At 40.1% G+C, this 23,690-nt stretch overlaps 3 protein-coding genes and 1 long non-coding RNA gene across 6 annotated transcripts in view; 2 read left to right on the top strand and 2 right to left on the bottom strand.

Annotated features, from left to right (window-relative positions):
* LOC5501035 (sperm-associated antigen 17) overlaps positions 1–1,017 on the bottom strand; it is a 31,036-nt gene extending 30,019 nt beyond the window's left edge. Inside the window, exons 1-3 of the mRNA XM_048721880.1 lie at positions 825–1,017; positions 548–688; positions 69–281 (exon numbers count right to left, since the gene is read on the bottom strand). Coding sequence (XP_048577837.1) covers positions 69–281; positions 548–688; positions 825–911 — 441 coding nt within the window. The 5' untranslated portion in view covers positions 912–1,017. The remainder of the gene's footprint in view (positions 1–68; positions 282–547; positions 689–824) is intronic.
* Positions 1,018–1,373: 356 nt separating this feature from the next.
* Positions 1,374–15,371, top strand: LOC5501458 (importin subunit alpha-1). The gene is made up of 20 exons (XM_048721772.1): positions 1,374–1,566; positions 1,680–1,724; positions 2,135–2,230; positions 2,715–2,747; positions 4,194–4,294; positions 4,746–4,793; positions 5,051–5,136; positions 5,402–5,571; positions 5,798–5,929; positions 8,788–8,919; positions 9,210–9,266; positions 9,478–9,549; positions 10,086–10,139; positions 10,567–10,617; positions 10,888–10,959; positions 12,256–12,324; positions 12,951–12,992; positions 14,093–14,153; positions 14,596–14,687; positions 14,765–15,371. The coding sequence occupies exons 1-20, from the start codon at positions 1,510–1,512 to the stop codon at positions 14,867–14,869; spliced, it is 1,575 nt and encodes a 524-aa protein (XP_048577729.1). The 5' UTR covers positions 1,374–1,509; the 3' UTR covers positions 14,870–15,371.
* A 681-nt stretch (positions 15,372–16,052) lies between these two features.
* Positions 16,053–21,997, bottom strand: LOC5501465 (muscle-specific protein 20). The gene is made up of 6 exons (XM_048721773.1): positions 21,839–21,997; positions 20,298–20,428; positions 19,222–19,285; positions 18,917–19,021; positions 18,309–18,341; positions 16,053–16,374 (listed from the first exon to the last, which is right to left on the bottom strand). The coding sequence occupies exons 1-6, from the start codon at positions 21,887–21,889 to the stop codon at positions 16,171–16,173; spliced, it is 588 nt and encodes a 195-aa protein (XP_048577730.1). The 5' UTR covers positions 21,890–21,997; the 3' UTR covers positions 16,053–16,170.
* Positions 16,990–19,061, top strand: LOC116608595. Of its 3 annotated transcripts, XR_007306535.1 has the most exons (4): positions 16,992–17,306; positions 17,422–17,625; positions 17,699–17,772; positions 18,071–19,061. It is a non-coding gene; the product is annotated as an uncharacterized LOC116608595 (long non-coding RNA). The 3 variants fall into 3 exon arrangements; XR_007306534.1 differs by having other exon boundaries at positions 16,990–17,625; XR_007306533.1 differs by lacking the exon at positions 17,699–17,772 and having other exon boundaries at positions 16,990–17,625.
* Positions 21,998–23,690: the final 1,693 nt, after the last annotated feature.

The raw sequence follows: 23,690 nt of genomic DNA, 5'->3' as shown, positions 1-23,690 counted from the left end.
CAACTACGTATGCCATACCCCCTTGAAGTCTGATTGATTATCTACTGAAGTAAGTAATGATATCTCACCTTCCTCTCCTCTTCTCGTCTATCAAAATCCTTTTGCTTAATGTGCAACAGCTTGAATTTCAATAGCTTTGCCATCAGAGCAGGAGGGATAGGTTCTCCTTGGTCGACAAGCGCCTTGACCGGCTCACACACCTCATGAAAGGGTGGCGGCTTAGAGGACGCTGCCCCCTTCCCTTTCCCTCCACCTGTCTGTGGTTTTCCGTATTCTCTGGCCTGGAAATGTAGAACAGAATTGGGGTTTACTAGACTATTGTGCATAGCGGTAATCTCTGGCCTGGAAATGTAGAACAGAATTGGGGTTTACTAGACTATTGTGCATAGCGGTAATCTCTGGCCTGGAAATGTAGAACAGAATAGGGGTTTACTAGACAATTGTGCATAGCGGCCAGGATGCAAGTGTGGTTTATATAAGTGACATTGGGGACATTCTACTGTCGCTTTACATTATTAAAGATCTGAAAAATGATCAATATACTCACATCTTTAATAAGTCCGTCATACGTGATCACACTAAACAGTTTTCTTAGTCCAGTAGCTATTACATCAGACAGAATGTCCAGGAAAATGTTGTCATCTACGCTGTTTGGGGCAGTAAATACAACAGAAGACTTCCAGGAATCCTGAAGAATATCAAATAAAAACGTGAATTAGTTGGTTCTAAGATCGACTACAGAAAACCCATTCTCTACAGGGGGAAAACTTTGAGAATTTAAGTACGTCAAAACAACATTCTTATAGAAAAGTCACTATGAATACCTCGTTAAATGGCGCTTGAAGGAGTTCTTGCTCCCAGCGGCTTATTTCGTTAGTTGATGCACTCTTTCCTCTTCGAGATTTCGACATTTTCCTCTGTATTTGAGATGGAATTGAGTAATCTAGGGCCCTAGTTATCGGAGGGTTTCATATAAATTTGTCGCCGCCATTTTGAAGATTTGTTGTCGTTGCCAAGCGCAACAATATGCACTTAGGGTCTGGGGCGAGAAGGACTTGGATGCAAAATAATGAACCTTTATGTCCCTCTCGAAAATTATGATAATAAATATGATTTGTGATATAAAAAGGCATGATTTTTTATTTTAGCTCTCTGCAACCCTTCTTCGTTACATAATTGCATTTTTTTCATATTTGGTGCTCGACTTTCTTAAATTGTGCTTTATACTGTATGGGCTCCAGAGTAATTACTATAATAGTGCCTCGGCACGTGCTTATAGTAAAGTCAACTGGCCAATCAGAATCAAGGACCGTTCAGTAGCTCGCGATCTGATTGGTTGATTTGGTCAACCCGCCAATCAGAATGTGAAGGTACACGTTCAAATCGTACATTCTCGCAGAGTGTGCTATCACTCGAAACGAATCTCGTAAGTGCTTCATAGTCTTCTGAATTTCAACGTAGTTTCTCGCGACTTTTGCCGTAACTTTGTAGAAATATATAGTACGAAAGATGGCAGAGAACATTAGTCGAATTCAAGCATTCAAAAACAAGGGGAAAGACTCTTCGGTGAGCGAAAACTGGAGCACTTTTGAGCGTGCTTCAAAGTTGTCACTTTCACTTTGTTATCCTGCAAATAAAAGGACTGTTTTCACTCTATTTTCTTTGCTTTGTTCCTAAAGGAGATGCGAAGAAGGCGCAATGAAGTCTCTGTGCAGCTGAGAAAGGTTTGTAAAGTGGTAGCATTTTGCTTGAGAGTTCAGTTTCTGTATAGTTTTAGCGGTATGTCGCATGTAATTCGAAGCCATGCTTTCTTCATCTAAGTTCATTGAGCAAGAAAGATAATATTTGTTGGATTAATGCTTATTGGTTCTGCTTTTGATCTAAAAAGTTCCACGATGCTATTAACGCAAAACAAAGGTAGATAATTTTTTTGCCGATAGAAACATCACAAAGTCAAAATGTTCTCATATTTTTATTGTCAAGTAAACCATTGGGTCACTTGTATTGTTTCGTTTTTTTCACGAACCTAACAAAATGTGATTTTGTACTTTACTTGATTGTACAATTTGTACATCATAGACCATAATCAATTAACTTAAACAGTATGCACATATTTTTTATATGTTTTTTTTAGTCAAAGAGAGATGAGAATGTGCTAAAACGAAGAAATATAACAGATGTTGACTCCACCAGTCCCCTCAAAGAGCACAACAATCAACACTCTGTGCCAGTAAGTTGGAATAAAATAGTGTATTTATCACCCTGATTATGGAATATAGTTAAATACTTTGCACATAACACAATACAATACACTTTATTTATCAAGGGTATACCTTAATAACCGCTTAAAGTTTTCTGAATTATGGCCCTAAAATAGGATAGACTATTTCATGTGCACCTCTCTTTGTTTCTATATTTTTCTAAACTTGAGCATACATAATACTATTTTTCTTTATTGCAGTATACAGCTATGGTGATACTTACACTCCATTAGTTGGATATCTGGCTTCTCATTCCAGTACAGCCCTATAAAAAAGGAATATGCAATAAAACAATTACTCAAAATGCTTAATTATAAATATCTTATCCTTGAGTGGAGCCTCACATTTTTTAATATCGTTCTTTGGCCTGCAAGCTTTGTCTCAAAATTCTATAAAGAATGAATCGTTAACGCAGTACCATTTTCTAAGTTAGTTTTTTTCTCTTTTTTCCAGATTCAGATTCTTCCATTACCAGTAGTTGTAGGGGTAAGTACATGAAATTGATACACAATTAATAGCTACATTTTTACAGTTGATGCACTTCTATAAAGCATGGCTTGGCTTGGCTTCTTCTGGGTGACGTTTGCTCAATGCCAAACAACGCTTGCTATGCAGGCTATAATTTAATGTGATCCTGACTGAGACTAGAACCCCACTGCACTTGGGTTTGTTATATATTGTTATAGTTTGTAAAGAACGCCCCTCTCTAATAAACATCTCCTATCTATTGAACACCCCCTTTCGGATCATCGAAATTTTAAAAAACGCCCTGGCAATTAATAAGATCATTTATAGTTTACCGTTTACATTGCTGCAGTTTTTGTATGATTAAAGACCCCATATTGTGTAAGAAAAATAAAAGAGGTTTATATTTCCATTCAAGTTTTGTTCAATGGTTTGAACTTGGCTGATAACTTAAATATTTTTTAATTAGTTCTTAAATTTACTCTAGTATTTTTTTTTTCTGCTTAACACATTGACCCCTCAACCGGCCTGTACCGGCTTTGGGAAGTACCCACAACTCAAAAAATTCATAAATGCAAAATAAACACAACAAGATGAAGATACTCAGGCATCAGTCTAAGGGATAAATGGTCTTGCAGATATGCATCCAACCAAGGTGTTGGCATCTACTCTTAAGCCAAATAATAGCACAGGTTCTTTGACAAATCTTAAATCAAACAAGGAGAGAAAAGCAGAATCACCCCTCTCAATAAAACGCTCAAAATACCACACAAGGGAGAGAGATCAGCAAACACAGCTCAAGACACAAATAGATACCTTTATTCTGATCCTCCAGGTACTTTTCCATGGCCTCAAAACACAATGTCCACTCCTTGAAGGCTTGTACAACCACGAAGATGTCTTTATGTATTGCAAAGCATTCTGGGAGATCCAGGGGAAAATTCACGAGGGGAGGGCCAGTCAACACTCCTCTCCCCAAAGTCAGATGGTTCTTTATAAGTCTTTTCACCACGAAGCCAAACAAATCAATTCCAGGTCATACACACCCAGAATAGCAGTGTAAACAATTTTGGAATCAATTTGGTTTCAGAAAAGACAGCATTTAGGAGAGCTGTGGTGATTCATTAGAAAAATTATTTTCTCATCCGGGCAAAGCCAAACAAGAAAAAATCATCATGAATCCACCTTTGCTTGCAAATATCCATAAGCAAAGCACTCAATTATGCCCCAAAAGACTTCATGATGTCCTGAGACCGCAAAGCACTGCTGGAAAGCTTGGATACTGCTGACTAGGTGAAGCTGTGTTTGACTTTGACGGGCTGTATAAAACTCAAAATAGAGGGGAGGTATCTGTTTTTAGTATGTTTTTTGTAAATTCAGCTAAAAAAAAAAGCCAGGAGTCAATGGGTTAAACATTACTGATAAAGCCCGTTGTGAACAATTATTTTCTGCTTTTTATTATTTCAGAACCTGCAGTCAGGAGACGATAATTTGATGTTCACTAGCGTCCAGTCAGTAAGGAAGATGCTTTCAAAAGAGAAAAGCCCGCCAATTGATGATGTGATTAAGTAAGTGTATAATTGTCCACCTGTTGATGATGTGAATAAGTTATTGTGTATGACTCAGGATCTAGTTAAACCCCTAGACTGCACAGGTTATCTCATAATTACTGTCTTTTATATGTACTGCTGTTTCCTTTTCTCTCCCCATCCTCATTTATTACCCATTCTTAGATGCAAAGATTTTGTTCTTGGTAACCTAGTTCCTGCTTTCCTGGCTAGAAATTTAATATTTGATGCTGGTTAAGCCCTTCACAACCCAATTTATTGTGTGCAGGGTAATGCCAAATTGGTCGCAAGGCTGGAGAAATCACCTTATCAGAATCAAATTTACTCAAAGTTTCTTGTGTGAACAGTGCTGGCCTCATTGTTGTCATGTATTTCTACCCTTCATTTTGTGTGGTTCATAGCCATCCTTGTCACTTGTGGGGAATTAAAATGTATTTTTATTACTCCACAGTGCTGGCCTCATTCCAATGCTTGTCAAACTGTTGGACAGATTTGATCTGTAAGTACTTTTGTCTACAATGCCAGTGGCTGTGCAGCATATCTTGGTAAAGGAGGCTTAGAGGATAAAAGATGCATCACAGTGAAGGCTAAATTACAGGGAATGTATGGAAAAGTCTTGTCAGGGAAGCAAAGGCTTAAAGCTCTCCTGCCTCCCATATGCGCAGCCCAGGAATCTAACCAAAGCTTTGCTTTGCTTTTTCAGAGATACAGTATTTTTGTGAGTTCTCATAGTGCTACCATATTTTTGTTCCACAGTCCCTTGCTACAATTCGAGGCAGCCTGGGCCCTTACGAACATTGCCTCAGGAACATCGGAACAGACCAAGGCTGTCCAGGAAGGAGGTATAATCATGGACAGGATAGTTTTAATACCTATTTTGTTGAGCCTATGTTATCTGATAATGTAGCAGACTGCAGACTACTGCTTTTCATAAGCAGTCTTTTGTCCTTTTCTCTCTCTTGTCTTGTCCCCATGTTAACCAAGCTGTTTTGCTTGCTATTCTTAGGGGCAGTGCCCATGTTTGTCAAGTGTTTTTCATATGTTATGATAATGAAGCAGGCTAATGTATTTTAGATCCATGACGCTTGTTTTGTTTGCTATTCTTAGGGGCAGTGCCCATGTTTGTGAAGCTCCTGTCTTCTGTACATGACAATGTAGCAGAGCAAGCTGTGTGGGCCCTGGGGAACATCGCTGGCGATGGACCTCTGATGAGAAATACTGTGATTGCCTGCGGCGCACTTGGCCCTCTTCTTGCCCTGATCAAGCCCTCCACATCAGTGAGTCCACCTCAGCATTCATCATTAGGATTATTATAGCAGTCATCCCTATTTACTTGATGAGTCTGTCTACCAGCCTGATATACCAAGGCATTACAGCCTGGACAGCTGTTTAGAAAATAATAGCTGTTAGTGGATTCAGTGCAAAAATTAGATAGAAAATGATCATCACCAATCTATTCAGGCTTCTGCTATTTTCAAACTCGCTTTTAATTGTTGATACCAGATTCAGTTCCTGCGAAATGTGACCTGGACGCTGTCCAATCTCTGCCGTAACAAGAACCCTCCTCCAGATGTTACAGCGGTGCAACAGGTTCTGCCGGCGATTGCCCGCCTTATCCTCAGTGATGATAAAGAGGTATGCATCAAGGGTACATATGTCAAATTTCTCGGATTACCGCAAATTTGTAGACCAGGGTCCCTTTTGATTGTGAAAATCACTTGTTGGGAGCTTATTGTCACTCCAGTTTCAAATTGTACCTGTGCTTACTGGACAAGCAGTTGTAGGAGACTTTCTCAAAGTCTGCTGACCAGCTTTTTAGAAATTGGCTTCTGCTGTACAACAGACTTTTCTAGTTCGCTTCCTGCCAATTTTTACAGATCTAAATTTAGGTTGGTGACGTGTCTCATAAACATCCAATCGTAGCACGAAAAAGATGCCGACGCCACAGTAAACGTCATGGTCGCTATTTTGTTGCTTTTAGAAATCTTGTAGAAATCTTGCAGCTCTTTCGTTCTCTTTTAAGATATCAAATTCAGATCAAAACCATTAGTGTAAAGACAACTAAATTTTCAATCTTTCCTGGTGACTGCAGAGAAAAGAAATAGAGACTGGAAATATTTGGAAGCAAAAACGTTTTCAAGTTTCATTACTTTCACGCTCAAGCTTAAAAATAGCGTCATTTAAAACGAGCGTGCGCATATATTGTATTTTATTTTTCACGGCAAAATATGCAAATTAAAATGGAAATCTTGCAAACGGAACAAGTCCTCCTTTCCCTGCCCCACAAAGAGACTTGGGGCAAGTCTAGAGGCGTGAATACATGGAAAGTAGCTTTGAGACAATTTTTTTAGGTTCTTTCTACTGTAACTTTGCCTCTGCTGTTTAGGTCCTCTGTAACTTTGCCTCTGCTGTTTAGGTTCTGTGTAACTTTGCCTCTCTGCTGTTTAGGTTCTCTGTAACTTTGCCTCTGCTGCTTAGGTTCTCTGTAACTTTGCCTCTCTGCTGTTTAGGTTCTCTGTAACTTTGCCTCTCTGCTGTTTCGGTTCTCTGTAACTTTGCCTCTGCTGTTTCGGTTCTCTGTAACTTTGCCTCTCTGCTGTTTAGGTTCTCTGTAACTTTGCCTCTCTGCTGTTTAGGTTCTCTGTAACTTTGCCTCTCTGCTGTTTAGGTTCTCTGTAACTTTGCCTCTCTGCTGTTTAGGTTCTCTGTAACTTTGCCTCTGCTGTTTCGGTTCTCTGTAACTTTGCCTCTCTGCTGTTTAGGTTCTCTGTAACTTTGCCTCTCTTCTGTTTAGGTTCTCTGTAACTTTGCCTCTCTGCTGTTTAGGTTCTCTGTAACTTTGCCTCTCTGCTGTTTAGGTTCTCTGTAACTGTGCCTCATTGCTGTTTCGGTTCTGTGTAACTTTGCCTCTGCTGTTTAGGTTCTGTGTAACTTTGCCTCTGCTGTTTAGGTTCTCTGTAACTTTGCCTCTGCTGTTTAGGTTCTGTGTAACTTTGCCTCTGCTGTTTAGGTTCTGTGTAACTTTGCCTCTCTGCTGTTTAGGTTCTCTGTAACTTTGCCTCTCTGCTGTTTAGGTTCTCTGTAACTTTGCCTCTCTGCTGTTTAGGTTCTCTGTAACTTTGCCTCTGCTGTTTAGGTTCTCTGTAACTTTGCCTCTCTGCTGTTTAGGTCCTCTGTAACTTTGCCTCTCTGCTGTTTAGGTCCTCTGTAACTTTGCCTCTCTGCTGTTTAGGTCCTCTGTAACTTTGCCTCTCTGCTGTTTCGGTTCTCTGTAACTTTGCCTCTCTGCTGTTTCGGTTCTCTGTAACTTTGCCTCTCTGCTGTTTCGGTTCTCTGTAACTTTGCCTCTCTGCTGTTTCGGTTCTCTGTAACTTTGCCTCTGCTGTTTCGGTTCTCTGTAACTTTGCCTCTGCTGTTTCGGTTCTCTGTCACTATGCCTCTCTGCTGTTTCGGTTCTCTGTCACTATGCCTCTCTGCTGTTTCGGTTCTCTGTCACTATGCCTCTCTGCTGTTTCGGTTCTCTGTAACTTTGCCTCTCTGCTGTTTCAGTTCTCTGTAACTTTGCCTCTCTGCTGTTTCAGTTCTCTGTAACTTTGCCTCTGCTGTTTCGGTTCTCTGTAACTTTGCCTCTCTGCTGTTTAGGTTCTCTGTAACTTTGCCTCTGCTGTTTCGGTTCTCTGTAACTTTGCCTCTCTGCTGTTTAGGTTCTCTGTAACTTTGCCTCTCTGCTGTTTAGGTTCTCTGTAACTTTGCCTCTCTGCTGTTTAGGTCCTCTGTAACTTTGCCTCTGCTGTTTTGGTTCTCTGTAACGTTGCCTCTCTGCTGTTTAGGTTCTCTGTAACTTTGCCTCTCTGCTGTTTAGGTTCTCTGTAACTTTGCCTCTCTGCTGTTTAGGTTCTCCGTAACTTTGCCTCTCTGCTGTTTAGGCTCTCTGTAACTTTGCCTCTCTGCTGTTTAGGTTCTCTGTAACCTCTGCCTCTCTGCTGTTTAGGTTCTCTGTAACTTTGCCTCTGCTGTTTCGGTTCTCTGTAACTTTGCCTCTCTGCTGTTTAGGTTCTCTGTAACTTTGCCTCTCTGCTGTTTAGGTCCTCTGTAACTTTGCCTCTGCTGTTTTGGTTCTCTGTAACGTTGCCTCTCTGCTGTTTAGGTTCTCTGTAACGTTGCCTCTCTGCTGTTTAGGTTCTCTGTAACTTTGCCTCTCTGCTGTTTAGGTTCTCTGTAACTTTGCCTCTCTGCTGTTTAGGTTCTCTGTAACTTTGCCTCTCTGCTGTTTAGGTTCTCTGTAACCTCTGCCTCTGCTGTTTAGGTTCTCTGTATCTTTGCCTCTGCTGTTTAGGTTCTCTGTAACTTTGCCTCTCTGCTGTTTAGGTTCTCTGTAACCTCTGCCTCTGCTGTTTAGGTTCTCTGTATCTTTGCCTCTGCTGTTTAGGTTCTCTGTAACCTCTGCCTCTGCTGTTTAGGTTCTCTGTAACCTCTGCCTCTCTGCTGTTTAGGTTTTGGCTGATACCTGTTGGGCGTTGTCGTACCTCACTGATGGGGTGAATGAGAGGATTCAGCTGGTCCTGGATTCTGGTGTCGTACCAAAGCTTGTAGAACTCCTAGGATATCCTGAAGTCAACGTGCTGGTGAGTATGGACTTTGTTTGTCAAGTTGATATTAGAGGAACTTATACAGCCATTCACCATTCTAATGTTATGTGGGGGATCGGGTCATAAAGTGAACAGCGTGCTGGAATGATTTTAGGAGATGCAATTTAATATGACCTCAAACAATGCCTGTTTTGATGTTGTGAATGGACATGATTGTGGGAGTACAATTGTCAAAATTTACCATTTTTTAGTTGTCATTCAATATCTTTCAAGATCATTGTATTGTGTGTTGTTGATAAGATAACTGACTGACTCTCTTCTCTAAGACTCCTGCTCTGAGGGCAATTGGAAACATAGTTACAGGTCGTGATGACCAAACTCAGGTCAGTGTCAGATTATTTAAGGGCTGTATTGAAAACATTTACTGTCACTGAGGTCTGAAATATTAAACACCAATTAGAATGCAGAATTTGTTTTTTTTTTGTTTTTTATTTATTATATTTACTTTCCTTATGGGTAAACTTGATGTAATGTGCAATTGAATATGTTATATTGGTAATTGTGCAGTATAATTAATATTCTTATTGCTTTCAGGCTGTGATAGACACAGGAGCTCTGTTCTACTTCAGAGCTCTTCTAACTCACAAGAAGTCCAACATTATTAAGGTAGAAAACAGCTAAATAGATTACTTACAACACTACCCAAGGATCCAAGCATTTGTTGTCCTTAGTACATACTTGATATCTAACAACAAACATCGTGGTTGGTTATGTTACTGTATCGAGAGTTCCTGGCATTGGAATATCAATGTACAACATCATCTCTTGGCTGACTTCGTGTTGGTACAGTACCATACAGTAACCTTAAAGCCGCATTGTCACCAGTTTACTTCCGGAGGTCCAACGGAAACCTCAACGGTTAAAAGACAAAAGAATCTATTAAAATCCGAGATATTTAACAGGCCATCCGCTCTAAATTATCAATCACATCCTCAAAGAAACTTCCAATAGACACACTGCTTTCAATATTTTGAAATATTTTTCGCGTTTTCCGTTAAAAATCATCGGATATTGTTACTTAATCGACTGGAAGTAAACTGGTGACAATGCGGCTTTAAGTAACCATACAGTTGCCATACAGTTGCCATACAGTTGCCATACAGGAACCATACAGTAACTGTGCATTTCTTTTGTATCTGTAGGAGGCAGCATGGGCCATCTCAAATGTAACTGCAGGAACAGCACAGCAGATCCAGGTACATTATTATCGAGCATATAGGGTACATAGCTAAGGCCTGTTGTGGATATTTACGAACCTTAGTTTCTGATCTGTTCTTTGAGATAAACTTTTGTGGAATAACACCTGGCCCAGTGTGTTGGCGCATTAGCATATATGGCGCATTTTTTAGGCCTTGGAAAGGTTCACATTTTTTAAAAAACTTGATAATGGTCTTGATAATTTTAGAATTTCTAGCAAAAATGTTTTTAGCAATTTTTCTGGGCTCTTACTGATAGTGTGATTTGTGCAAGTTCATGATGGTATAAAAAAATGAAATTCTACGTCTTAAAAAGTCTATAAAATGTTTTAAATTTGCTGCCTGTTCAGCTGCAGAAATCATGAACTCTGGGGCTCAATCATATGTCGAGGCACAGAGCTTATCTTTCTTTTTCTTTGCCCTGTAGGCTGTCATGGACAGTGGTCTTGTCCCCCTTATAGTGGACATTCTCAGAAGGGTAAGCTATGCTTGTGGTCTTTTGCTCCGATGAATGGCTAATGCTTGAATCATCAGCAAACTACTGTTTCTACAGAGACAATAAACATTTATTTCCCTGTTTCTTATGCAAGCCACCTAGTTTTTCTACAGCTCGTTTGTAGTCTTTCTTTTCTATCTATGACGTCATCTGTCTGTTCATTTGCCTAGTGTATTTAATGGTTTACATATTTTAATTGTTTTTTCTTCTCTAAAAATTGAACTTCAAAATTCAAAAACTCTTATCTCTCAGGGTGACTTCAAGGCCAGGAAGGAAGCTATTTGGGTCATCACAAACTACTGTTCTGGTGCCAACCCAGACCAGGTACTTATAGACAACAACAAGTCCCCCCTTAAAAGATTGAGAAAAACTGTTTTGATATGATCCTATCAAGAGGCCTTGCCAAGATGTGCCTTCACAAAAATCTTGGAATTTTATATACTCAGTGGAACCTGGATATACGATATGCCTCGGGAGAAAGAAAATGTATCGTTGCAAAGAGGTCCTCGATTTTACGATATAAAGGAAAAGCCATTGAAAATATCGTTGTAGCGAGGTCGGGTTAATAATGAACTTTTACAAAATAATAATATTGTAACAATACTCTGTGTAAGATTGTACAGCTACTGTCGGTAAGACTGTAATCTGCATTTAAAGGGCCATAAGCAACCAAGCCTACATCAGATCGAGGCTCTATTTTAGCGCTGCGCTAAAATAGAAAGTCTACAAATTGTTTCAAACTTTTAAGAAACCTCTTCTATCGTTAAAATCGCGTTAAAATCGTCGATATGCGGCTCAAAGTTTTGAATAGTTATTCAAAGGTGAGCAACCCTGAAAATGCAAGAGGAACAAACAATATGTAGAAGTTTTGCCGTGAGTCGAATTTGCCCGAATTTATTGCAAATCATAGCATCGAAATATATACTTCCTATATGTTCGGCATATATTCTCCTCGACTTCTCGCTTCATGGTTATTAACTTAGAGTTTGAATTACAGGTTATAGTACTTATCAGTGTAAACAAAGAATAGTTTCGAGTTTGAGTGATCGCGTGGAATAAACCAACATCTTTCCCGATGACATCAATCTTTATTTGTCAATGATCATTATCTTGAAGCACGCATTGCTTGGTCGTTTCTTCGTTACGTTATGTTCGCTCTTCCTAAATACTGTGGCTTTCTTCACGGCGAAAACATGATAAAACACGCACCTTTAGTGTCGGCAGTATATAAATATGCCTCCAATCAAATCGCTCGCAAGGCAATGGCTTTAGTTGCCAATGAGGCTTGAACAAGAATTAACGTGTCTAAAAATCGATTAATTGTACTGTACGTGTGAGGTTTCTTTTGTTGTCCTGTCTTTGTTGATAGTAAGAATCAGTAATATCGTTGTATGGAGGTTAAAATTACGCTTGGGAGAACAGATTTGTATCGTGAAATCGAGAATATTGTTGTATCCAATATCGTAAGATCGAGGTAATTTCTTATACATTTCACTGTATTTCCGCCGGGAGAAAGGAACGCCATCGTAAAATAGAGGTTATCGTATAAGTCCATGTTCCACTGTACTTCAAATAGCTACATGCTCACAGGCTAGTTGTAATGGGATGATGGTGTTTCAGGTGAAATACCTTCTGCATTGTGATGTGATCCCACCCTTGTGTGAACAGCTCAAGATACAAGATCAAAAGGTACTGTGAATTGGACTAATTTACACCAGCTTGCCCATGCATCAATTAAGTACAACAGAACTACATAGCAAGAGATACTTGCATTAAAACGACTGAATTTAATAGTCACATCTTTCTTATAATCTCTATACTATTACCTCATGGTATCTGGTGGGGTGAAACAAGCAACGAAATCACCCAACTAGTCCGGCAACTTATTGCAAAACAAATTCAAGAGCAGTGTTGCATGTTTTTCCGCTCAACAAAACAAATTGTCTCACAAATCATTTTGTAGATGTCAGTTCTACACTTTGTACAACAAATCTTGATATCGTTTGACCACCGCAAAGGAAATTTCCAGTCGTTGCGCATTCATCAATCCGTTGACAGTATTTCCAAATACCATACATACCCCTATATATAGTGTTGGATTGAGAAAAATACAAACTACATAGGTTTCCCTACAGGTCTGTTTCGTGGTTGCCCACTCATTTCCTGTAGGGAAACCTATGTAGTTTGTATTTTTCTCAAACCAACACTATACACCGCTCTACTTTCGAGTATTGAGCACTTTCTATGAAAGCCTTCAACCATCATTTTACCCCTATATATATATATATTTTTTTTTTTCTCATTTTCTGTTGCAGGCTATCCAAATTCTTCTGGATGGTTTTGAAAGTTTGCTGGCGGTAGGTTATTTTCCCATACGACTAGTTATCGGCAACAAATGTGTTCTCTACTTGATAGCGATAATTTATTTTTTGTCACTTAAGGTACATTTTTTGAATTAAGGATAATAATTATGATTCTACATAGTGTGACAAGGAGGCCCGTAGGAAACCACAAGGCTTATACGAGACGGACCTTCCAAATAAAATACATATTTGTTATATACTGACAGTCAGGTTGATGGAGAGCTTTCATTGTTTTCATAATTTATAATATAAAAAAACACACATACGCGATTCGAGAAAGAAAAATTAAGAGTCAATAAGAATAGTCTTCAACTTATAACAAAATGAGTTTAGTGTTTTGGCTAAATATATCAGAAGACAATGAATTTAAAAATTTAGGACCCTGATGTCTTAAAGCAAACTTGTGTATATTTTTCTAAACTTTGAAATATGGAAAATAAGGCAAACTTGTGTATATTTGTTCTAAACTTCGAAATATGGAAAATATGGAAAAAGCTAGGGCTTCTCGTATAATAATATTTTGCTTTGCTAGAAATGTTTCCTTGACATTGTATCCCATGTCTAGTGTCTGAGTGGTATCTGTGTATTCAGGCGATTGACAAAACGTTGTCATCAACCGGCTACGGGACAAGCCTGCATGTAAACCACTAAAGCGCCTTCCTGCGTATATCACACAGCCAACGCAGAGCTTCAGGATTACGCTGCATTCACACCAGAAACCATGTTTACTTAAACAAGGGTTTTCTTTGCCATGTTTCTCATTGTGTTTAAATCTTACTAGCTAAATGATCACTTAGTAACATGTACAGCACAGTCTATACAGTTTTGTTCTTGGTTGTGTCCACTTTTTGGAGATTGGGATTTAAACCAGTTTAATTAAACCACCTTTCAACTTGTTAAAGTGTTGGTGTGAATGCGGTATTAGACGTGGTGGCTTATATATGCAGCTGGGCGCTTCAGTGTTTTCTACCCATGCTTACTGTACATGCGGGCTTGTCACGAAGCCGGTTCACGACAACGTTCTGTCAATCGACTGAATACGGTATTTATGTTAGTTCTAGTTCTTGTTATTGATTTCCAATAATATACTTTAGAGTGCTTCCAAGATCGAGGGCATGTTGGATGACACGTTGGACAAGATTGAGGAGAGTGAAGGTGGGCCCAGCAAAATATTGGAAAAAGACACAGTAAATCAGTTAATTGAGAAATGTTCAATAAAATGCCGAGATTAGGAGAGCCAAGGTCCCCCTTATCATTTGTGTTTGACTTTGCAACTTCTATTACACTGATTACTGCAAATAATCGCCACACCCTATTTGGACGTGTTGGACTGAATTATGACATTCTTACGATTCTTGTCTAATAAGATTACTGTACACCAGAATCAACACTCTAACGTCTCTGTAAAGCAAAGATGCTATTAAAACATTTTCACCCGCCAGTGTTTTTTGTTTATTTTTCTTTGTTTAAACAAGAGAAATTGTGATACACGTCAAGAAAATGTCTGCAGATAAGTTTTAGGGAAAGCATCCCCCCCCCTCCCTCTTTTCTTACCGGCCTGAATAGGACTGAACTGTTGTTTGGGTTTCTGCCACAGGAATTGACCATCTGGAGAAACTGCAAGAAAACGGCAACAAGCAGATCTACCTAAAGGCTAAGGGGCTTATCGAGAGGTTCTTCTCTGACGAGGTAAGGATGCTTTGTTACATTACACATCGCACGGACAAAAGATGGCACTCAACTCTGATGACACATTTTTTGTCTAGAATATCGAAGAGGAAAACAACCTTGTACCGGAAGTGAGTAACACGGGGTTCCAGTTCACTCCTCCCCAGTCCATCCCCGCCACAGGCTTCAACTTTGGTTCCTGAGTCACGTGAAACTACTGCGCGTGTACATGCATTCGCGCACAGAGCTAAAACAGAAAGGACGCAATGCGAGTGAGGAACAAGAAAATGTGAATTATCTGTATGATTGAATGGAGATGCGGGGAAGATGTTTCAGGCCTTGATTGGAATGCAATTCTTCGGGGGTGTTCTTTTCTGTACAAATGGGGCTTTTTGTGTTGATATCATTTGTATAAGAAACTCGATCTGAAAACACTATTTACCAGAGAGCACACTTGGCCTTTGTACAAAGTGGGTGGTTTGTAAATTTTGTCAATTTGTCAAGTTTGTCAATTTTGTAAGAAAAATAATCCAACTCGTACAGTAGAAATCTATGGAAATTCCCCGGTGTAACACTGGAGTATTATAATCCTGCGCGATCATCTGTATTTGTCAGGTGACATGAGGAGTATAGAGGGATAGAGAGGAGTGTATATATATCGCAGACTCAGATATCTGTCACTAATAAATGACATTGATATGCATAGTGGGCGTGTCTTTATTGAAGAGACTTCTTTGCGCATGCCCGGGAACCCTTCGTCTGGACTCAAAGTCTGGAATCATTTTCGTGACTTTCAATAGCGAAGTGGTGGTTTCACTAGGAAATTCCGTAACCTTCTAGCAGAGCGATTTTTCATTTCTTCCCCGTCTTCCGGTTCAACTCGCCACAGGAACCCCAATTCATAAAATTACTGAGAGTAAAAAAACATGATCGATACACCACAGACAAAACAATGGGAAACAAAACAATAGAACAATGAGGTAATCCAGCCAATCCTGTTAGGCCTTACGAGCGGTCTGCTACATGACTGAGCACTACACAAGAATAGGCCAGACGGGCGCGTTACATATACCTGTCAACTCTCCCGCATTAGGGAGAAAATCAACATTTTGCATATTTTCCTATATAAATTATAAAAAAAAATATTGAAACTATAATTCCTTTCTGTGGGGCAATTTATTAAACACCCTTGTGAGATCTGTGCTGGAGAGGTATCTATACGGCCAACGCCGGCGAGGGTATACCAAAGCCTCCAAATGAATATACCCTACTCCCTCCAAAAATTCTCAAGCCTTGAAATTTTCGGAGGTTGTCAGGTATGCAAATCGATAGAACACATAAAGCACGACACAAATGACAATCTGTTAGAGACAACGACACGACAAACACATTTAAAAACAAAGTTTTATTTCACAAATTCATTAAAATATCGCAAAAGCTTCACAAACCAGACGAGGGAAATGCTATTTCATTAAAAATGGCGGCTTACAGAGATCGTGTTGAGTTATTTAGTAGGGTAAGACGTGTTCCCTGCGACCTGGCGTGGCCGACCAAAGGTATCGCCGGCCTGGCTAGCCCCCTTATTGGATCCCATCTGTAGACCGATCACGCCCTCTCCTGCCCTTTTTTGCTCTTCCGTGAATTCTCGCGGGTTTTTTTGCGACTCTTTTGGGCCTAGGATGGGTACACTCAGACCCTTGGAATTGGCCTGAGAAAATACGATATTCAATTAATTACTTGGTTATGCAAATCTCGACCCCATTCGACGCGTCCACAGGTATCCCAAGCTCACAGTGTGTTGTTGTGACTCAGTTTGTAGTGTGGGCTCTATTTCCAGCCGTCGCTAGCCCTCACATCAGCACCACGTACTGCGGGCTCACAGAGACGAGCTGGAAATCGAGCCTATTTGTAGTGAACACATGCAGTGAAGACTCACAGCGTAGCTCGCTCGCATGATACATGATTGATTGACAGCTCACATTCAACTTGATTGATTGACAGCTCACATTCAACTTGATTGATTGACAGCTCACATTCAACTTGATTGATTGACAGCTCACATTCAACTTGATTGATTGACAGCTCACATTCAACTTGATTGATTGACAGCTCACATTCAACTTGATTGATTGACAGCTCACATTCAACTTGATTGATTGACAGCTCACATTCTCTTTGAACTTGTCTCGTCGCCGAAACACGCCCGGGCATGCAACACTTGTTGCAGGGATAGGGGCTAATTTTGGGGCAGGGATAGGGGCTAATTTTGTCTAGGCGGGAAAAAAAGTTTTCCCGCTCAAATATCGTAATATGTTATATAACTGCCACATGAATTTGAATTTTTACCCGGAACAACATAAAATTCTGCAAGTTATCGACAGAGGGCAAAGTGTTTTATTTTTTTAAGTGAAGAAGGGGGATAGAGCAATCAAATTATTATCTGGTCGTCTGATGCCATTTAACTTTTTGTATGATGAAAAGCAACATCCTCGGGGACCCAGGGCGTCGCGGAGATCGGGCACACAGGGAGCGCGGCGCGAGAAAGAAACGGTCCGTAGAAACATTTCAAAATAAGCCCCGATCCATGCACTTGTCGCATGCCCGGGTGTGTGTCGGCGGCGAGATAAGTTCAAAGAGAAAGTGAGCTGTCAATCAATCATGTCTCATACCAACATCTCAACATTGGCCGTAACTAGGCAGGTTTTCAAACAATGGAATCGAGCATTGTTTCACTCCTTTCTTCTTCTTTTTTTAGAACCTAAATACGAAGTTAGGTCCGGAGAGGGCTCGGGCTAGTCACGAACACTCAAGAGGCTATGGTTACTCAGTACTGTTCAAATGTTTCGAGACTTGAAAACAACGATCGCGTGGGTTTTTAGACAAGAGAATAGAAATATAACAAGAGGCAACTAAAAGGATTTCGCTAACTCAGAAGCCAGGAGACATTTTGGATTATAAGGTTAGAAATATTTTATTCGCTGAGTTCAATATTCAACATAAATTGAGGATTCATTTTTGTTTATTTTATAAAGAATTCGCTGACAAAGTATCCTAATTCCCGTGGTAGAATGATCGGCCATGTTTACCACAAACTACTAGTCACAAGGTAGTGTGATCACAACTGTGAGCTTGGAATACCTGTGTGCGATGGTACTGTGTAATACGGGAATTTTCAAAAGGCGAGCGATTATGGCAGTAATGCGTACTCAGGAAGGTATGGGGACTATCGACGCAAATGGCAAACGCACGCCAAAATGAACACAAAATGAACAGAATGGGCTGCGGCAGTCACGCCAGAAAGCGACAAGAAGTTCTTTGTATGAAGTAGACCCTGTCTACATAAACCATTTCTGGCTGAATCGTAAGCGCTAAATAACACGCTTTTTGTTGTGGTTATTTTGCAGCTCAAGATGCTCGCGAGGGAATTTATTTTACCCGAAAAGTCACTTGACTTGTAAGTGCAATTCGCCTGTCACATTGCACAAGGAGCCCGCAGTTGATGGTTATGGATTGCTGTAGCCTTGCCACTTTTAAAAGGCGAAAAGGCGAACTCAATGAAATATAATAAAACAGTGCCCCAACTGCTACGGTAAACGTCACTCAAATTGACGGATAACGAAAAAAAAAAATCGAAAATCTCACCTTTCTTGCCAAGGCATGGATTGAATTGATGACCTAAAAAAGAAAAAAAAGCTTTATTAAATACTAAAAGGAAACGCATGAAAATATTGCGCGAGCATAAACAGCTGTGTGTGTACATCTTAATTTCGGGGATCATTTCCTAGCTGGCAACGCCAATGATTTCGACAAGTCGTTTCATAACATTTACCTGTGGTGTCTGATGAGTCGTTCCATCGTATTATTTACATGTGTTGTCTGATGAGTCATTCCATCGTATTATTTACCTGTAGTGTCTGATGAGTCATTCCATCGTATTATTTACCTGTAGTGTCTGATGAGTCGTTCCATCATATCATTTTCGTGTAGTGTCTGATGAGTCGTTCTATAATATCATTTACCTGTTGTGTTTGATGAGTCGTCGTTCCATCATATCATTTATATGTGGTGTCTGATGAGTCGTTCCATCATATCATTTACCTGTGGTGTCTGATGAGTCGTTCCATCATTTCATTTACCTGTGGTGTCTGATAAGTCATTTCATCATATTATTTACCTGTGGTGTCCGATGAGTCGTTCCATCATATCATTTACCTGTGGTGTCTGATGAGTCGTTTCATCATATCATTTACCTGTTGAATATTTTGCTTCTCATAGAGATCTACGGTCTGGAAAAGGTCGCTTTTCGCCACTCCAAAGGTGCCACAGAAGTCTAGAAATTTCGCGATGTTTTCCATCTGTGAATGAAATAAAGATCAATAAAATTAATAATTAAAACACCTGCGTTTTTTCTCAATGAATCACTCTATGCCTAGGAAGGAGGCCCCCTGAACCCAACCCCAAATTTCCTCTGTTCCGAACATTCGAGCTCTTCTATGAGGCTGCGTAGAGAGCAGGGTAAAGGGGATTCATCACAAACACTGTGAGGGCTACAGACCATCTTGAAAGCCATCTTTGAATTGTTAATCTTCTGGATGTCTCCTCCAAGATGATTTGCGAGTCTGGAAAACAAGCATGATGGATAAGTCTAATCACGTGATCTCAAAGAGGTCCGTAATCACTAGAGAAGGAAGCGAAGAAGGAGAGGGAAGCAAGACTGAGAGGGAAGTGGAGATGGATAAGGAAGCAAGACGGAGAGGGAAGCAAGACTGAGAGGGGGGTGGAGATGGATAAGGAAGCAAGACGGAGAGGGGAGCAAGACGGAGAAGGGAGCAAGACGGAGAAGGGAGCAAGACGGAGAAGGGAGCAAGACGGAGAAGGGAGCAAGACGGAGAAGGGAGCAAGACGGAGAAGGGAGCAAGACGGAGAAGGGAGCAAGACGGAGAAGGGAGCAAGACGGAGAGGGGAGCAAGACGGAGAAGGGAGCAAGACGGAGAAGGGAGCAAGACGGAGAGGGAAGCAAGACGGAGAGGGGAGTGGAGATGGATAAGGAAGCAAGACGGAGGGGGGAGCAAGAAGGAGAGGGAAGCAAGACGGAGAGGGGAGCAAGACGGAGAGGGGAGCAGGACGGAGAGGGGAGCAAGACGGAAGGGAAGAAAGACGGAGAGAGAAGCAAGACGGAGAAGGGAGCAAGACGGAGAGGGGAGCAAGACGGAGAGAGAAGCAAGACGGAGAGGGGAGCAAGACGGAGAGGGGAGCAAGACGGAGAGGGGAGCAAGACGGAGAGGGGAGCAAGACGGAGAGGGGAGCAAGACGGAGAAGGGAGCAAGACGGAGAGGGGAGTGGAGATGGATTAGGAATCAAGACGGAAAGGGGTTCTTAGTAGCTTAGGTGAACATCTCTATCAAATTAGAGGGAATTTCGTGGTTTAATATCAGAATTTAGTCTAGCAAACTCTGTTCCCACCAAGAATCTGATTGGCTTAAAATAATTTGACTGGCGAAACAGAAAATCCCAAAAGACAAAAACAAATCGATATTTGAAAATGCGGCGTCGCGATACGAAGGAATCGACAGTAAATATTATCGTGATGTCTTGTAGAAATATCGGTATTTAGTTTTTGAGTTGTCATACCTACAAAGAATCTGCCCATCCTTCAAAACATCTTCATTGATCGATTTTCCTTGACAAACCTTTTCACCCAGAACTTTTTCAATCCAATCCACAGCCTCGGCATCCATGACTGGGTCGTACTTGGCGTTCATCTATAGTTACACATATCGAGGTGACACAGAGGTTGAGGTAAGCTATACACACGATATTCATGGTGATATTATTAGTGATATTATTGTTGTTATTATCATTATGATAGTTATTATTCCCATCAGCATCTTCATCATCATCATCATTGTTGTTATTATTGTGATTATGATGATTATCATCATCACCACCACCATAATCACCATCATCTTCGTCGTCGTAGTTGCTGTTGTTGTTATTGTTATTATTGTTGTTTTATTTATATATTATTTTTCTATATGTTTTCTTCTATATATGGCACTAAAATCTAAACTGACATAACCAGCACAACACAAAATAACAAGGTTCTTGATTTGAATTTTCTTTTCATTTATTTGCATGTTTTGTACCTTCTATTTTAAATTGGAGTAAATTATCAATTTGCTGCGACCTATGTGCAAATGTTTTTTGAATAATCACAAGTATCACCGACTTTATAATAACTTTTTCACTGTCTTTGATGATTGCAAAATATGTATGTAAATAATTTACAAATTGCCAAGAAGCAAACAAGTTTTTGGTTTTATAAAAGTCTACAGGCTTTATTGTTGAAAAGCCGTGGTATTGCATTTCGTATGCATCAAAGGCAAGGGCATAAAACGAGCCCCCCTTCCGAAACACGTTAAAATTCGCATATTTTGTCGTTTGAATATGTTCTGGATGCCAAAAATACAGATTTTAAAAGTTGCTTGGAAAAAAAAAATCTTTTCCTTTTTCCCTACGCATATTTTTCCCAGCCAGCAGTGGTTAGGCATATTAGCACATTATTATATTATAATATAATATATTACTATTGTCCGTATAACCGGTCGGGACGTTTAATTTTTTTTTCAAGCAACCGCTCCAGCGCCCTTAATAATATTCCCAGTACAATCAGTTCGACTCCACAAATTTGCCAGCACCATACGGATCTATTTTTTCCACCAGCAACCGAGGGATCTAACATTTTCCCAGCCAGCAAAAAACGGGCTGCGGAAATATTTTGCGGAACACATCCGTTTTGTGCCCTTGTAAAGGGGAACGTCAAAGGGGTTCTTTTGGAGAGAGGGGTTTTATTTGAAAATGTGGGCTCGAAAGGCATTTTTGGAGAGTGGGGCTTAAATGAGATGGAGAGGAGTTTGAAATAAAACTTTTACTGTATAATGTCTTTTGGGTCATTTCTTATTGAAGGATCGTCAAATGATTTGTATTCTTTTCCACGTGACGCTGGTCACCCAGTGCAAACATGGGTGAATCTTTACAAATAACGAAGAAATATTGTTGTTTATGTTTTTCCCGATTGGCACATACATTGCAATACGTGAGAGTCTTTTCGACTATTTTTAAAAGGTAAATAAAGTCTGGTCTGGAACAATTTAGTCCCTATTTTACAATACCTTTCTACTCAATTCGGCTGTCATTCCATAACCTTTTTGACGGTTGGCCATGTTGGTATCTTTGCAAACGAGATCTTCCTGTTAAGAGACGTAAGACTGAAAAAGCCAGCCGAGCTTGTGCAGTTTTCACTAGCAATCTGCATTTAATCCTAGCGGTCGCACATGGGTGCCGACCTCAAACAAAAGCCAGTCCTCACCCACGCTGAGCTGCAAACGAAAAGAATTAAAAACAAACCCATAATTAAAGCAAAACAATTTCAGTTATCACTATATACTAGAACAAAATATATACTGCTTCTTTGAAGATAACTATTTCCAGAGATACGAGAATTCGGAATTGGTGTAAATTGATCAAAATTGGTACTTTACTTTAGTTAAATGCTGAAACAGCAGAGAATAACAATTGCATTCCGACTCGCTAAGCGTCATGGGTCGGTGATTATATATGGAAAACATATAGTGTTGCGTATTCCGTCTGAAGGTTCTGGGGGTTATTTGTGTTATATCTGCCATGAAAGGAGCGATGCATGATACAGGAGTGCCGTAGCACTGGGGGGGGGGGGCATTATCTTTACGAAAATATTTCATATCAATCAATGGCTGTCGTTTTTCTAAATGGTCTAAAAGCGCCTGGGGCGAGCCCGCGGAAAACCTGTGATATTCTAAAACGCTAGGGACTAGGCTCCATTTCCAAGAATAAACACGAATTCCTGCAAGTTTACGTCAAAATTCTCGACTTACAAAGCTCTAAAGCGATATAAAAAAAGGGGAAAAAATGATTAGAGCGGACAAATATGGTTTGCATTTTTAGTTGTTGAATGAATCGAGCAGCAAACATATCGAGAAATGCAATGCGAGAACGGCAGAAAAAAAATGCGCGAACATGCGAGCCATATCAAGAAAATTGAGCCCAAAATTTTCGTTTTTTTTGCCAAACGCGGTCATATATTCCTTAATTCCTTAATATATTCCTCTAATATATTCCTTATTCGGAAAATCTGCATGGTTCTTGTAATTTTTTAGGTGAGTGTACCCCAGGGGCTTCGTAAACTTTATGACTTGTAACCAGAAGAGAAACACAGTTACTGTGACCATCTTTAGTTGGTTGAGAAGGTCCCTGAAAAGAAACTAACTTTCCACTTAACCAGACCCCAATCATATGATTAGCCGAAAACTGCGAGCACATCGAAATTTCGGGGGACCTTCGGGGGACCTAATGGTGTTTTGCCAGAAATATGACGTGAATACATGAACAGCATTTTCCATTGAAAAGAGACATCAACCACTTTGTTTGCAGATTGTAGCCTAGAACCATAATTTTATAGAAAACGACTTCGGCGAAAAACAGTTGAAACGCAACTCACAGAAGAAGACGTAAATTGTATTCTTTTACACTACGGCTGTTTTTCTCCAAGTACAAACGTGTAAACTTTCACGGTCTTGCGAGGACGAGACAATCGTGCGCTGAAAACCAGACCAAGGATAGTCTATGTTGAAAAAAGAGCGAGTTTATTTGATTGAATCTAGTTGTAGTTAAGCGCTCACCATGAATACATTTTTGGGTCACTTTTCTCCTGCGGTCGCAGTGGCAGTTGCTTGTAAAAATTCCCTGATATCAAGAGCAGCGCAGCATGACAGAACTGGTGGCTTAGAGGCTCAAAACCAGCATAGGAATTAGACTGGTAGGGAGGAGGGGGGGGGTTGCAAATCTATCAATTTAGTTTTGAAAACTGGCGTTGTTCTAGCTCGCCCCGTCACTTTCTTATTAGGCCCTAGCACTTAAATCTAATAACCTTCGGTTAAATAATTTCCTTCAATTTCATAGCTGATCAATGATTTCCTCTATCTTTAA

Source organism: Nematostella vectensis, chromosome 14 (genome assembly GCF_932526225.1).
Source record: "Nematostella vectensis chromosome 14, jaNemVect1.1, whole genome shotgun sequence".
NCBI lineage: Eukaryota > Metazoa > Cnidaria > Anthozoa > Actiniaria > Edwardsiidae > Nematostella > Nematostella vectensis.
This window is presented reverse-complemented; position numbering and strand designations above follow the sequence as displayed.

Coding starts and splice junctions, on each gene's coding strand:
- LOC5501458 (XM_048721772.1), top strand. CDS start 1,510: ATGGCAGAGAACATTAGTCGAATTCAAGCATTCAAAAACAAGGGGAAA. Junction 1,567..1,679: donor ACAAGGGGAAAGACTCTTCG/GTGAGCGAAAAC, acceptor TTGTTCCTAAAG/GAGATGCGAAGAAGGCGCAA. Junction 5,572..5,797: donor TGATCAAGCCCTCCACATCA/GTGAGTCCACCT, acceptor TGTTGATACCAG/ATTCAGTTCCTGCGAAATGT.
- LOC5501465 (XM_048721773.1), bottom strand. CDS start 21,889: ATGGCCAACCGTCAAAAAGGTTATGGAATGACAGCCGAATTGAGTAGA. Junction 19,286..20,297: donor GATGGGCAGATTCTTTGTAG/GTATGACAACTC, acceptor CTTGTTTTCCAG/ACTCGCAAATCATCTTGGAG. Junction 18,342..18,916: donor AGAAGCAAAATATTCAACAG/GTAAATGATATG, acceptor TTTCTTTTTTAG/GTCATCAATTCAATCCATGC.